At 41.0% G+C, this 15,717-nt stretch overlaps 1 protein-coding gene across 2 annotated transcripts in view; it reads right to left on the reverse strand.

The window, feature by feature from the left end:
- ARMH4 (armadillo like helical domain containing 4) overlaps positions 1-15,717 on the reverse strand; it is a 102,311-nt gene that overhangs the window by 54,200 nt on the left and 32,394 nt on the right. For both annotated transcript variants that reach the window (XM_079767637.1, XM_079767636.1), the window contains exon 5: positions 5,660-5,917. In XM_079767637.1, coding sequence (XP_079623763.1) covers positions 5,660-5,917 — 258 coding nt within the window. The remainder of the gene's footprint in view (positions 1-5,659; positions 5,918-15,717) is intronic.

Raw genomic sequence — 15,717 nt, forward strand, 5'->3', positions numbered from 1 at the left:
ATCTTTTTGCTGAGCATCTTTTTTGTCTTTTTTTTTTTCCCTGCCACAGCCCATGTTGCACTATATTTAAGTGTTCAGTCTTAGCTGCATAGTGTTTTAAAAGAATAAGAAGGAGAAGGTCAAGGAGAAGAAAGAAAAGAGCTGACACATTTTAGAGGCAAGAGTCTGACTTTCTCACAATCAAGAGCTCGGTTTCTATAAGGTCTAAATACCACACCCTTTGCCTGCAGCTCATCCTACCTTCCTACCAATTCAAAAAAAAACAAAAAAACACGTTTGTCTTGTGTTCCTCTCTCTTTAATCTTAAAATCATGCTCAATCACCAGCTAATGAGCTTGATAAATTAATAATAATAATAAATAATGATAAATATATGACACTATCTTAATGGATTATCTACCCAAATAGCAGATCTGCATTTTCTAAAGCCTTCTCAAGATACTTTATCTCAATGCAAAGGAAGGCTCTACCACTGAAACTTAGCACCAAGTTAAGGCAGAAAGAGTGATATAAGTTAGGGGATTGGGCAAAGCACTCCTAAAGTTGTACCTCACAGATGGCTGCCCACTCGGCAATCCCTGGTGATAAGTGATGACTCAGTTCCCTGCTGTGGAATTGCTCAGCCCCTGACCTCACATCTATGAGACCACTGTCTGTCCCATGGTAATTTACCTCTTTATAAGTCAGCCTTACGGTGTTTCTACAACATACAACACACACTTGGCAGGTACTCAATGAATGAATGGTAAAATAAATAAATAACTACATGAGTGCTCTTCGTTCTTTTTGCTTTTCACGAACATCCTTGGACTGTTAATAGAATATCAGGTTTTTTTAAAGACCTCCAGAGAAAAATATTCCATTTTCCATGTCGACCCATAAATCAAGAGCCCATTCCTATGGTAGATTTCTATATTTGAAAAAAATGAAGACAGCTATAATAATTCTGTACCTAACTAATTGATGGCTTTTGCAAGACTTATCTATCCATAACATCAACCAAGCTGTAAAGTGTCCCAATGTGATCTCTTCCTGAGGAAGAAAATGTAGCAATGCCACCATCAGACCCTCATCCAGAACTCGTTAACTCAAACATACTTAAAAAGGGACATTAATTTTATAAGATTGTTCATAGGATTCCTGGAGGATAGGAGAGCATGGATAAGTATTAGCTACAAGAGGTAAAAAAAAACAACAACCAGAAATCATGGGTGACAGGGATGATGAGTGAAACCCACCCCCATCCATTCACATGATCAAATTCCTTTTGCCAATGATTGTTTAGAAATGACCTAATGTAATTTCAATGTGACCTAGGCAATTAGAAGCAAGAAGAATTCTACTAAAGGATTATTAGAAAGGCTTCCTCTCTCTTAAGAAAGTGTGGCTCAGGGTTGAGTGTCGACCCATAAACCAAGAGGTCACTGGTTCAATTCCTGGTCAAAACACATGCCTGTGTTGTGGGCTCAATCACCAGTAGGGGCATGCAGGAGGCAGCTGATCAATGTTTCACCCTCATTGATGTTTCTATATCTCTATCCCTCTCTCTCTAAAAATCAATAAAAAATTTTTTTTAAAAAAAAGAAAGAAAGAAAGACAGTGAAAAGACAATGTCAATCTTCTTTCCCTGGACAATGTCTTGTCTGGGTGTGACACCTGAAACTACTCTAGCCATTGCAACCATGGGGTGGGCAAAAGTAGGTTTACAGTTGTGACTACTCAAAAGTTTATTCTTGTATTATTATTATTCATTTTTGTATTGTTTTTCATACGATCAACTGTAAACCTACTTTTGTTCAATCCTGTATAAAGTGGTCAGCCTGGGGGCAAAGTCAACACACCAGGGGAGACAGTGCAGCAAGATGGAGAAAACTTGGATCAGTTGATGACCATTTAGCTACTGACTCAACTGACTCAAGAGCTCTATCTCTGGACTTCCTGTTTTGAGAGAAAATATATTTCCTTACTCTTTAAACCAATTGATTTTAAGTATTCTGCTACCTGTAGCTCAAGGAATCTGTTAGGAGACAGAATACAACAAGTAAAGAATCTCCAGGTATTAATTACATTGGAAATGTTTCAACATTAAAATGGCTATGTTGAATCAACTCTGGTCCTGCTGATTTTATACCCCCAAAAATATATGCCCTGGATGGTGTGGCTCAGTTGGTTAGAGCATTGTCCCATGCACCGAAATGTCTCAGGTTCGATTCCTGGTCCGGGCACATGTCCAGGTGCAGGTTCAATCCCTGGTCAGGGTGCATACTGAAGGCAACTGATCCATGTTTCTTTCTCTTTCTCTTTCTCTTTCTCTTTCTCTTTCTCTTTCTCTTTCTCTTTCTCTTTCTCTTTCTCTTTCTCTTTCTCTTTCTCTTTCTCTTTCTCTTTCTCTTTCTCTTTCTCTTTCTCTCTCTCTCTCTCTCTCTCTCTCTCTCTCTCTCTCTCTCTCTCTCTCTCTCTCTCTCCTTTCTTCTCTCTCTCTCTAAAAAGAAAGGATAATGTGTGATTTATCATAGTAACAGGATAAGAAGTGGTGTCAGTCAAGCATCTGCTCTTTGTATAGGCTCTTATCAATACATTTGAAAATGAACTTATTAGATCAGAAAAGAAATTGATTCTGTACATGTGAATAAAGAGCTTCCTGTAAGGTACTAGCATTTTACCAATCAATCCATTCACCTCACCTATAACATGGAACTTTCTCTCCTCATTCTCTCTATCTTGACAAGACAGTTCATTCCACAATCAAAAACTGAGCTCTCTCTTTCCAAAGCTTTAGAGGCAATATGTCTGCGACAGTGAGTATTTGAAGCCATGAATCTACTGCATCACCTTAGAAGGTCATCCAAGTTTTCTACTTTTCTCAGGAAATGAGACTATAATCTACTCAAAGACTTTGCATTATTTTTAGCCAATCCCAGCTACCCACTTCAATCTGTTCATTTTTCAGTGTTTATGTGGATTTTAGCACTTGCTTTAGAATACCATTCATATTGTAAAATAAAGTGTGAAAATCTATTTAAAAACACTTAAAAATAGGAATGAAGACGATGGCCAATTAAAGTGTTATTATACTAAATAGGTTTACTTTCTAAAGGGTCTCGATGCTTGCATTTTTAATGATTCATTAAGGAAAAACTATTGAATTTTACTATGTCCACACTCTGACTACAGCTGTCATGCAACTCTACTTTCTAAAATGATGCTGCTTATGAAATACTCATTGAATCTAACAGTTTCTAATTTCTACTGAAACAAATTACCACAAACTTAGTGGCTCAAGACAACAAATTCATTACCTTAGAGTTCTGCAGGTCAAAACCTGAAATAGGTCTTGAGGGGCTGAAATCAAGGTGTCAGCAGGGTTGTGTTCCTGCTGGAGGCTCAAGGGGAGAATCCATCCCTTGCCTTTTCCAGCTTCTGGAGGCAGCCAGCATTCCTTGGCTCCTGGCCACATACATCACTCTGACTTCTTTCTGTCATCACATCTCCTTCTCTGACTCTGGCCCTCCTACCTCCCCCTTATAAGGACACTTATGATATACTGGGCCCACCCAGATCATCCAGGATAACATCTCCATCACAAGGCCCTTAATTTAATCACATCAGAATAGTTCTTTTTGCCAGGTAAGGTAACATAGTCACAGAGTCCAAGGACTAAGACACAGACATCTTTGGGGAGTCTACCACAAAATTCATCACAAGTAGGGGAGGTTTTTCTTTATCTCATCTAACCTGAGAGTATTTAGGATACTGTATCAATTAATATTGATCCAGAAGTTTTTACTGGTTTTGAGTTATGAAGAGATACTCCTGACACTCCAAAGAAAAGTTAATGAGCTAGTAAAATTTCAGTCCCAGACACTACTCAAACAGTCTTCCCACAATGGGGGGAGTGGGGGGGGGGGGCGGGAGGGAAACAGCTTGAAAGATTTGTTCCTTGTTTTGGTTCCTAGAAACAATACTAAAAACATGTGGACAAAATGAATTTTTCAGGAAAAGAAGTGACAGCAAAAGGTAAGAGACATTTAGGAAAATGGTAACTTATTACAATATGAAAAAGTCTGATATAAAACAAAAGTCTTTGTCAACCCGTGTGTATGCACCATGCTCTTTCAACCCTCCAATGGTGCATATTCCTTCTTTGGCCTCCTTCCCCTGCACGCTATCTCTTATCTACCCATCCTACAAGTAACAGCTCTGCTCACTCCAAGCTCATATAAATAACCCCCTTCTACATTTCTGCTCTGCCCTCTTACAACCCACTTTTCCTACAGAAACCCTCCCTGCATTGAAACCTTTATGAAATGGGCTCTGCTCTAGTCAAGAAAAGGCACTGCCTTGTTTTTTCTCTGTGTTCCAAATGCCATGGAAAGTTCCAGGAACATAGTAGGTGCTCAATTAGGTTTGTTAGAAAAAGTAATCAACCAAATCTAAAAGACGGCTCGTCAAAGACTTCTAAAAGGAGAAAAGATGACTTTAAACATCCGCATGCATGTTTCTTTAGTTCTAGCGATTATGAAAAGGATTGCTTCTGAGATTGCAAACCTTTAAAGTTTTTACCAATTCCAGTTTGAGCTTTTTTTTAAAAAAAAAAAAAGAGCTTATTTTAAGCTACCCAATCCTGCAATAAACAGACGCTGGGACTTTCCCATTCCATACTCATTTGAATGCACTCACCCTTTCTCACCACTGATCTAACAGAGAGTTTTCATGGGAGGTGAGAAAAACAATCTTTATGAAATAAGATGTAATAGGATTCTAAATTAGAAGTTTCAACCAGGCACCAAACACACTAGTATGATATTCAGAGTAACATCCTGACCAACATCCAATTTTTCAATGAAATTCCCCAAAAGTAGTTATATGACTCTTCAAACCTAACTCCTGCTACACTGAAGACGGTCAATGGAACTGGCTGTTAGGACAAAGGGAATTTCTTTGGAGAAGTCTCTTTGCCTCAGGTCAAGAGAGTGAGGCCTCAAGGAGTCACCCAAACCTTAATAGTGTCGCTTCAAAAAAAAAAAAAGAGAAGAGTTTCCCTGCTGACAGGGAAGAGAGTGTCAAGTGGGGGTCAGCCTGCATCCAGTCTCTCACATAAAATGCAGGAGTCTCTCACATAAATTGTGGCCACAGCCACATACAAGAGAGAGTAAGCAAGGGGTTGTTTGTTCAGACACTGACTGCTAAAATGAGACTGTCTGACAAGGGAACGCCACCACAAGAGTGAACAGAAGTCACTGGACTCGAATCGCCTGGGGAGTATATTCTACAAGGACACAGGGTGACTAAGTACATGTTCTCTGACTCCAGGCCATTCACACTGCTTGTTAAGTGTACGGGTTACACACACTTTCCTCCCCATTTGGAAGGCCTACCAAAGCCGGGAGATGTCCCCCCGCTGGGAAGGAAAGATGGAATTCCTTCCAAAGATTAGGGAACCATGCTCTCAGAGAGCAGGTGGAGACTGTGTGGGGCCTGGTTATTTAAGAGCATTAAACAGAAACATGTTGAAGAAAAAAAAAAACGGACCACTTTTCCCCAAATGAACCACCCATCAACGTAAACAGAGAGTTCCCTTTGCCCCATAATCAATGTCACCTTGGAAAAGTAAAAGGAGGGGAGGGAGCAGGGAAAGGGAAACACTCAGGACTCTTACCCAGGCCCTGGTTCTGCTGCTCCCACTCCAGGGCATCTGGCACCTGGTAGGTGACTCCCTCCAGAAGGTCCCTGCTTTCCTGCTCTAAGTCAGGGTCCTGGGATGTGACGCCAGGGAGAGTGAACCCACGCAGCTCAGTGTCACCACCCAAGCTTTCATCCAGGGAGTCTGCATCTTTCTCTTCTTCATCTTCCTCATCATCTTCATCTTCTTCATCTTCCTCCTCCTCATCCTCTTCATCCTCGTCTTCTTCTCCCTCTGGACAAAAAGAAATTAATGATCAAGGGACTGCAAATGAATCTCTTAAATGACCCAAACACTACAAAATAAGCCTGCTTGGCCTTTTAAAACAAATTTTATAGCCAAATGGAGCAATGTGAGTTTTGTGGAATTTTGTGCCCATCATTTTTTTAAATTTTTTATATTGAATTCATTGGTGTAACATTTTTACTAACATTATATAGGTTTCAAGCATATAATTCTATAATGCATCATCTGTATACTGCATTGTTTGTTCACCACCCAAAGTCAAGTCTCCTTCCATCACCATTTATCCCCCTTTACCCTCCTTTACAAACCCTACCCCTCTTTCCCTCTGGTAATCACCATACTGTTGTCTGTGTTTACGATGCTTTTGTGTGTTTTTGGCTTAATCTCTTCACTTTTTTCACTCAGCCCCCCAACTCACCTCCTCTCTGACAACTGTCAATCTGTTGTCTGTATCTATGAGTCTCTTTCTATTTTGTTCATTAGTATATTTCGTTCACTAGATTCCACATATAAGTGAAATCATATGGTATTTGTCTTTCTCTGACTGGCTTATTTCACTTAGCATAATGGTCTCCAGATCCATCCATGCTGTTACAAACGGTAAGATTTCCCTCTTTTTTACAACTGAGTGGTATTCCATTGTATAAATGTACCACAGCTTTTCTGTCCACTCATCTACTGATGTGTGCCCATCATTCACCTACATTTTAAACTTTTTAAATCACAGTTTTGTCAGATAATTATTATGCATCATGGTTATTTGTAGTCAAAGTTCAGGTAACATGAATTTTTATTCATTGTATTTATATTTACTATGGTAGGAAACAACCTCTTCCTGTTTTCTGGAGATTATTAAAGATTTTTCCATCGGAAAGCACACTAAGATGCTAACAGAATTTAAAGGAAGCGTCCCAATCCCTTTATATCTTACAACTAGAGGCCTGATGCACGAAATTCCTGCAAGGGGCTCGGCCCTTGCAGCCGCAGTGGCTGCCTTGGCCCTCACAGTCCCAGCTTTGTCCAGAAGGTCGTCCGGAAGGACATCCAGAAGGTCGTTCAAGCTGTCCGGTCTAATTAGCATGTTACACTTTTATTATTATAGATGCTAAATAAGAGAATTCATTATTTTGGCACAATTGTCTTTTCATTCTTCTTCGGCATCAGTGAGCAGAACGCACAATCATGTTAAGGGAGAGGTACCTAGATCCAATCCTGAAACTACTCTCTTTACAGAGGAGTGACCCACGAAGTGGAAACAATTACCTCAATGCTCCAGTCCAACCCAGAAGGAACTGGGAGAGGGAATATTGATTAAAGACACTCAGAAAAGCAACATGGTTAAAAAAGCATTTTCGTTACTATCATCATAAGTTACATTCACGATTTGTCATTTTCAGTGCTTCAAATGGGGTAGGTTTAGGGGACATATGATCTCCATTTCATTGTGTTTCACTAATTTTAATGATCTAGGAATACTGTGGGCTGCACGCTCACCATGGATGCACCCCTGGAGCCACCAAGGAATGCCGACACTCTCCTTTGCTGCTTCCAGGCAACTTTCCCCACACATATCCCTTCTCATCCATCATTTACAGGGTTTGGGTTTCTGTTGTTGTTGTTTTACTTTTAAAAAACTTTGCATCTAATATTTTTCACTCCTATCCTATAACGCGCTCTCTCTCTGATGCCTTACCCCTCAGGACATTCCTCCAGCAGCTATCTCCTCTCTCTCCTGCACCATCAGTCTCCCTCCCCCACTTCCACCAGATCTTCCCCATCAACCTACAAGCAAATTCTAACAGTTCCTATCCTAAGCACCTACCCTTGACTTCATATCTCCCTTCCAGGGCCCCCTAGTGTCCCCCTCCTTTTCAAATTTCTTGTAACAGTTATAAAGAAAACAGGCCTGCCACTGTTTCAAAATTTAACACATATTTGTCAAGCACCTGGTTCCAGGCACTAGGAATAGAGCAAGAATGTCTCTGCCTTCGTGGAGCCGATCTGACACCCAGAGGGGACATACAGCAAACAGACAGATGTATGACATAAATTACACCCCCATTAAAACTGGCAAAAAGACAGAAAAAAACAGGTGCTCTATTTTTGATGGGAGATCAAGGAAAGCTTTTCTGACAAGGGGAAGTCTAAACAGAAATCACACCAAAATAATGAGTTCTCTTGTTTAATTTAGGTTCATTTAGGAAGCACATCCCCAGGCACAGGAAGCAGAGGGAACAGCAAGGGCAAAAGCCTTGAGGCAGATGTGTGCTTGTATTCAGAGAATGGCCAATACTGGGCTGGGGTGAGGGGCAGGGAGGGCCAGAGAGAATCTAGGGAATGAGGGGAAAGGGGAAGGCAGGGGCCAGGTCTGACATGTGTTTATAATGAATGTCTCTGGCTTCAGGGTAGAGAACAGGCTATGTCAGAGCAAGAGACAAAGCAGGAGACCCATTAGGAGGCTATTCCAAAACCCCAAAACCCCAAGGGTAGGGGATGGTGTTCTGGACAAGGGTGTAGTCCTGGATGTGGGGAGAGGTGGTCTGATCTGGGATGCAATTTGAAGGTAGAGCCCTGCTGATAATGACAATGTGGAATGTGGGAGGAAGATCCCACTTTTCCAAAAGTAGGGACTAAAGGATAAAGAGCAAAATCAAGAATTTTATTTGAGCCTAGCCAGCGTGGCTCAGTGGTTGAGCATTGACCAATGTACCAGGAGATCACGGTTCCATTCCCAGTTGGATTCCCAGTCAGGGCATCAGTTGTGGGCTTGGCATGGGTATGGGATGTGCAAGAGTCAGCTGATTCGCTCTCATCATTGATGTTTCTATCTCTCCCTCTTCCTTCCTCTCTGAAATGAATAAAAACATAATTTTTTTTTTAAGAATTCTAGTTGAGACAATAACTGTGTGATGGCTATGCCTACGACCTCCAAGTGGAAGTATTGGAAGCCCAGGAAAGATCAAAGCTAGAGATAAAAATCTAGGAGTCATCAATTAATAAATACTATTTAAAGCCTTAAGACTGGATGAGGTCACCAAGAGAATGAGTGTTGGGAGACAGGGAAGTTGATAGAGAAAAATGGGGTCATTGGATTAGCAAACATTTAGAAGTTGGCCAGCAGAGGGCGATCCAGCAAAGGAGACAGGGAAGTGACGGCTGTGTGGGAGGAAAACCAAGAGAGTGGTGTCAGGGAAGCCAAAGGAATAAAACACCTCTGAGAGGCGGAGTAAGACACTGAGAACGTCCATCTGCCTTTGACATTACCTCTGCCTTTGACATTTTGGAGCTCATTCGTGACCTTGACAAAAGTTGTTTCTGTGCAATCGTAGGGACAAAAGGACTGGATTTGAAAAGGATATTAGAAAAAGTTAGTGCAATAAATACAACTCTTATAAGAAATTTGAAAAGGAGAGGGATAGTAAGGGGCCGCTGAAGGGAGATATGAGGTCAAGGGTAGGTGCTAAAGATAAGAGCTCTTAGAATCTGAATGTAAATTGATGGGGAAGATCTGGTAGAGAGGGGCTGATGGGGCAGGAGACAGAGGAGACAGCCGCTGGAGGAATGTCCCGAGGGGTGAGGCATCAGGGAGAGGGCGGTTACACACGTGACCTCGGAGCCACGCACACTTACTGTGTCATGTTGAAAGGTTACTGAATGTTGGTGTGCCTCAGCTGCCTCGTCTGTAAAACGGTTCCGACCTCACGGGGCTGTTGTAAGGATGGCATTAGTGGGTACACAAGGTATTTAACACTAAGCCTGGCACACAGCGGCCAGCCTGTAAGGCTGACGCCGCTCTGCCATTACTGCGAGGGGATGGGGGCCAGTGTTCATAAAATGAACTCCCATGTTCATAGCAGCACTATTCACAATCCAAGTGCTGCTCCACGTGCCTCCTCCACGGCAGCGGCACAGCGGCAGCGGGCAGATCTGGTGAGGGGAGTGTGTGAACGTGATCTTCCTGTTGCTTTATTTTCTGTCAAATAAAACAGCTAGAAGGGGAAAGAGAAATGTTGGTGATCTGAAGGGAGAGGAGAAAAGTGTGAAATAGTCATCTTGAAAAACGCGTGAGTAGATTCTCCGGGAATATGTGGTCGGACTACCAGGCAGCCCTAAGATGTGACAGCAGAAATGTAAAGTGAGGCAGCGAAGATGGTTGTGTGGTTTCTGCAGCCTCATTCAGCTGCTTGGGTGCAGGCACGGGTGGAGGGGTGGAGTCGGCAGACAGATTTAACCAGTGGCACATTTTGCTAAAAGAGCTCAGCTGGGGAGGGGTTAGAGACAGAAGCAGCTGGTTGAGTATGAGGCGAGTGATTGTAAAGACGGACCAGGCAAAGGTACAAACTCTCAGCAATAAGATGAATAAGAACCGGGGTCTAATGTACAACATGGTGACTGCAGTTATCAATACTGTATTATATACTTGAAAGGTATTAAGAGAGTGGATCTTAAATGTTATCAGCACCAAAATAAAGGTAATTATAGGGAAGGATGGACGTTAACTAACCTTACTGTGGTAATCATTGTGCAGTACATACATGTATCGAAACACGCTGTACATTGTACACCATAAACTTACCTATGTTACACGTAAATATCTCAATAGAGCTGGAGGGGAAAACTGACAAGCCAGGGACTCTTATTAAAGAGAAGCTGAGGAGGAGGTTTGATAGAGAAAAAGCAATGGGGTCAATGGATTGTGGAGAAAACTACCACCAAGACCCGTGGTCGGCAAACTGCGGCTCGCGAGCCACATGCGGCTCTTTGGCCCCTTGAGTGTGGCTCTTCCACAAAATACCACAGCCTGGGCGAGTCTATTTTGAAGAAGTGGCGTTAGAAGAAGTTTAAGTTTAAAAAATTTGGCTCTCAAAAGAAATTTCAATCGCTGTACTGTTGATATTTGGCTCTGTTGACTAATGAGTTTGCCAACCACTAACAAGACCATTTGACAGCTTTACTGACCCCTGCAGACAGAAATTGGTCATAGGCTAAAAAATATTTATTTGTAAAGCATCGTAAAATCATTTTTAGTTACCTTTCCTCTCCACAATCGGAAGAGGGTTGTACCTGACCGAGCACTTGTGACAGTATGATACCGGAACGCAAAGGCAAAGCCAGAGCTCGGAGCCCTGAGTTTCAGCTCTCCTCACTGAACCACTGTCTTCTGAGCACTACCACCCCCACGGACAACTTCCACTTCATCCTCAGTGTGTTAGGTTAACTCACTTCTGGGTGTATATCCAAAGGAAATGAAATCATTATTCCAAAGAGATAAAATGAACTCCCATGTTCATAGCAGCACTATTCACAATCCAAGTGTCCATCAATATGTGTGTGTGTGTGATATTTATGTATGTATCACATCTTTATCTATTCATATCTATATACCACACATGTATATATAATGCACCTATATGTACATTAATGTATATAATGGAATATTATTCACTCTTTAAAATATTATTCACTCGTTAAAAAGAAGAAAATCTTGAAATTTGCAACATGAATGGCATTATGCTAAGTGAAGTAAGTCAGACAGAGAAAGAAAAATACTGCATGCTGTCACTTATATATGGAACAAAAAAAGTCTAACTCATAGAAACAGAGTATAAAAGTGATTGCCAGGAACTGGGAGGTGGGGAAATAGGGAGAGGTTGGTAAAAGAATACAAACTTTCAACTATAAGATGAATAAGGTCTGAGGGTCTAATGTAAAACGTAGTGACTACAGTTGATAACACTGTATTGTATAATTAAAATGTGCTGAAAGCAGAACTTCAACGTTCTCACAAAATAAAAGGTAAATAGGTGAGGCAATGAATGTGTTAATGCAATGGTAGAAATCCTTTCACAATGTATGCATATATCAAACCACCACAATGTACACGTTAAATACCTTACACTTTGTCAATCACAGCTCAATAAAGATGGGAACATATCAAGTTCAGAGCTAATAAAAACAATGCAAGGGACCTCAAAAGTCATCTCACTCCATCCTTTTGCATCTGAAGAGAGGGCAGCATCTGAGCAAGTCTAGGCCAACAAAAGGTTGCTTACGTTCATGATGTGGTTTGGAAGACACTGCTTAAGTCAACCTGTGTCATGTGTCGTAATCTCCCCTACACTCACCCTCTATGGTAGCGCCTTCCTTCTCTTCCTCCCTGCCCTGAAAGGCCTGACATGACACTCTACCTCCAAGTCAGACAATAAACCCGGGGAGGACTCCCTGCAGAAACACCCTATCAGAAAGCCCCTGACTGATAGCTGTTTCCTAACCCATAACAATACTTCGTACTTCCACGGGCCTGTTCTTCGAAGGAACTCAGATAAATTGTAGGCATCATCTGCCAAACTTGCATTGTTGGCTCAACTGAGCTCTGTTTTCCTTACAGCCTACTTTGCTGCTGATATAACTGCCGTGGGTGCTCAAGCATCACAGCGGAGCCTCCAACAGGTTTGTTAAACCTGCTGGAATTTTTGACTCTAGGTCAGGCCTTTTTTCTTTATTTATTGCAAACATTTCTGCCTGAGGTACCAAAACCCAGAATTTTAATTTTGTTCAGGACCAGGGCCATCGGTGAACTCCCAACAAAATCAGTAGAAGATATGGGAGGGAATTTGCCCTATGGTCCCAGCCTGTCTAGTTGCCATTTAAAAGGCAGTTCCCACCGAAGGTGTTCGGTTTTCTCATTCCACTTTCTAAATATGATTTCGATATTTTTAGATTTCCAGAAGAGACAGAAATAGCTAGCTAGCATTCCCACCATATTACTAAAGGGTCAAAGGGGAACCCTTGGTTGAGACCATGTCATCTCAACAATGGGAGCTGGAGGAACCCCAGGAGCAATACTTGCTCCCCAACATAACTGGACTGACAAGAAGAATAGGATCTCTCCTGTACTTTCTGCCGCTTTGGAACTGCAAAGACTCATCTGAACCTACTCATTCACTAGTTTTAAGCGCCAAACCTCTCCTTTGAGCGGCACTTTTCTTTCCTTGACAAAATCTCAAACTCGTTCTAAGGAAAATAAATTAGAGAAAATAAATCAGAGCATAGGAAGAAGAGGAAGGATGGCATGAAAAGAGATGGGGTGGCCCTAACCGGTTTGGCTCAGTGGATAGAGTGTCAGCCTGCAGACTGAAGAGTCCCAGGTTCGATTCTGGTTAAGGGCATGTACCTTGGTTGCGGGCACATCCCCAGTAGGAGGTGTGCAGGAGGCAGCTGATCGATGTTTCTCTCTCATCGATGTTTCTAACTCTCTATCCCTCTCCCTTCCTCTCTGTAAAAAATCAATAAAATATATTTTAAAAATAAATAAATAAGTAAGGAAAGAAAGAAGAAAGAAAGGAAGAAAGGAAAAGAAGAGAAAAGAGATGGGGTGGCTTCACTGGGCAGAGGCTGAGCATGCATTAGCCTCTCTCCCACTATCCCTCGAAAGGGAATGGCTGTGACATGTCTAAAAGAAGAAGCTGCAATGTGTTTTCCTGGGAACCCTTATACCCATATAACCAAAAGCCACTGTAGCAAGGTTTCCACACATAAATAGCGACTAAAGCACTAGAAATAGCACTGCTTTTATTCTCCAGATTTTTTTTTAACTTGGGCATCAAATTGGGCACAAAGCTTAAAAGCCAGAAAAGAAAAAAATTAAACCTGTTTTGAGGACATAAAGTGACTCTCCAGCAGATGGCGGTCTGGGATCACAAGGGGTTGAGGAACCCGGGAAGCTGCTGAATAATGACAAAGTTCAGCCCACAGAGTTAAGCTGACTTAGAATTTATAGGCTTTTATTATGTTTCCAACATCTTAAATATTCCTGCCAGCTAAGTGTTTTTCCATTTTTACCATGTAATATTAAATATATACAAAAGGAAAGATATACAACATTTATGTTATTAAACTTAAGACTGAAATAAACCCCAGAGAAGTCACCATTTAACTTCAGAATTGGAATATTACTAATGCTGTTGCCTGTCTTTGCCTATTCTCCCATCATCTTAACCAACTTCTTCCCCTTCATGCCATAAAAATATTACTGGATGTTCTTTCCTGGGACTTTTTTTCCCACTTGGATTTGTGGTTTTAAGTTTCACACATCTTGTACAAAACACTGGCTTGTTTATTGCACACTAATTTATGGTATTCCATTATGCACATTTGTCACTATTTATTTCTTTATCCTCAGGTCAATAAACATTTGGGCTATTTAGTTGTTGCCAATCTTTTCGTGTTATGTATAGTGCTGCTCTGAACTCTTACAGATGATCTCTAGTGTATCTATTCAAGGGCTTCTCCAGAGTGTATTCCTAAAAGTGTAACTGCTGGGGCAAGTGTTCAATGCTCTAAATAATGTCTAGATAAATTTCCATATCTCCACATCCTCACCAACCTTTGGTCTGGTCAAACATTAATTTGTTAATACAGTGTGTATAAAATATGTCGCTGTAGATGTAATTTGCATTTCTCTAATACTTTGAAGTCATGTATCTTAATCATATGTTTGTGTCACTCAGTTATATATATTTTTTTTTTTTGCTCCTTTTTCTTTTGGGTTGTCTATCATCTCCTATTGATTTTAGTTTTGATTTTTTAAATATATTTTTAGCCCTAACTGGTTTGGCTCAGTGGATAGAGCGTCGGCCTGTGGACTCAAGGGTCCCAGGTTCGATTCTGGTCAAGGGCATGTACCTTAGTCGCAGGCACATCCCAAGTAGGAGGTGTGCAGGAGGCAGTTGATTGATGTTTCTCCCTCATCAGTGTTTCTAACTCTCTATCCCTCTCCCTTCCTTTCTGTAAAAAAACAATAAAATATATTTTAAATATATAGATAGATAGCTTTAAAGAGGAAGGGAGAGGGAGAGAGGGATAGAAACATCAATGATGAGAGAATCATTGATCACCTGCCTCCTGCACACCCCCTACTGGGGATCCAGCCCGCAACCCAGGCATGACCGGGAATCTAACCGTGACCTCCTGGTTGATAGATCGATGCTCAACCACTGAGCCATACCGACCTGGCTGATTTGTTGTTGTTTTTTTAGTTCTTTCTATTCTAGACACAGATCCTTTATTAGTTAAATGTAATACAAGTATCTTCTCTAGTTTTAGAAGTGTCTAACAGAGCTGAATTTGCCAATATTTCCTTTTATGGTTAGCAATTTTTGTGTCAGACATTTTAAAAATTCTTCTGTATTATTAGTTCAGAAATGTATGTTATAATTTTCTCCGATTTCTAAGTTTTGTCTTTCACATCTGTTTTTAAACCATATGGAAATGATTTTCGTGTATCATGTTACATTCAATCTGATTTTTTCCCCCATATGGACAACCAATTGTCCCAGACTTTTATGAAAAAAAAAATGCTTTCCCCGCAGCTCTGCAGTGCCATCCCTATCATATGTCAAGGACACCTACAGGAGTGTCTGTTTCAATGCTTTCTATTCTGTTCCACTAATCATTTTAATTACCCCTGTCCATCACCACATTATCTGAATATACACAGAAATAATGAGAGTTTTCTACGTCTTACTATCTGGTAGGGCAAGCGCCCCACTCCTCCAATTTATTCTTCGTTAGCAGTGCACTGGCTATTTGTGGGGCTTTTGCTCTTCCGTACACATTTTGCAAAAAGTTAGTCAACCTGTTATGAAATAATGAAATAGAAAAATAAAATCTTATTTTTATTTTGTCCGTCCTTCTATTTTCTTTGGGGCTTTTTTGCTTTTACAGCTTAAGGTAGAGGCTGTTTAGCTCATTAATTTCCAGGCTTTATTCTTTTCTAATAAAAACTT

This window comes from Cnephaeus nilssonii (assembly GCF_951640355.1).
Source record: "Cnephaeus nilssonii genome assembly, chromosome: 4".
Taxonomy (NCBI): domain Eukaryota; kingdom Metazoa; phylum Chordata; class Mammalia; order Chiroptera; family Vespertilionidae; genus Cnephaeus; species Cnephaeus nilssonii.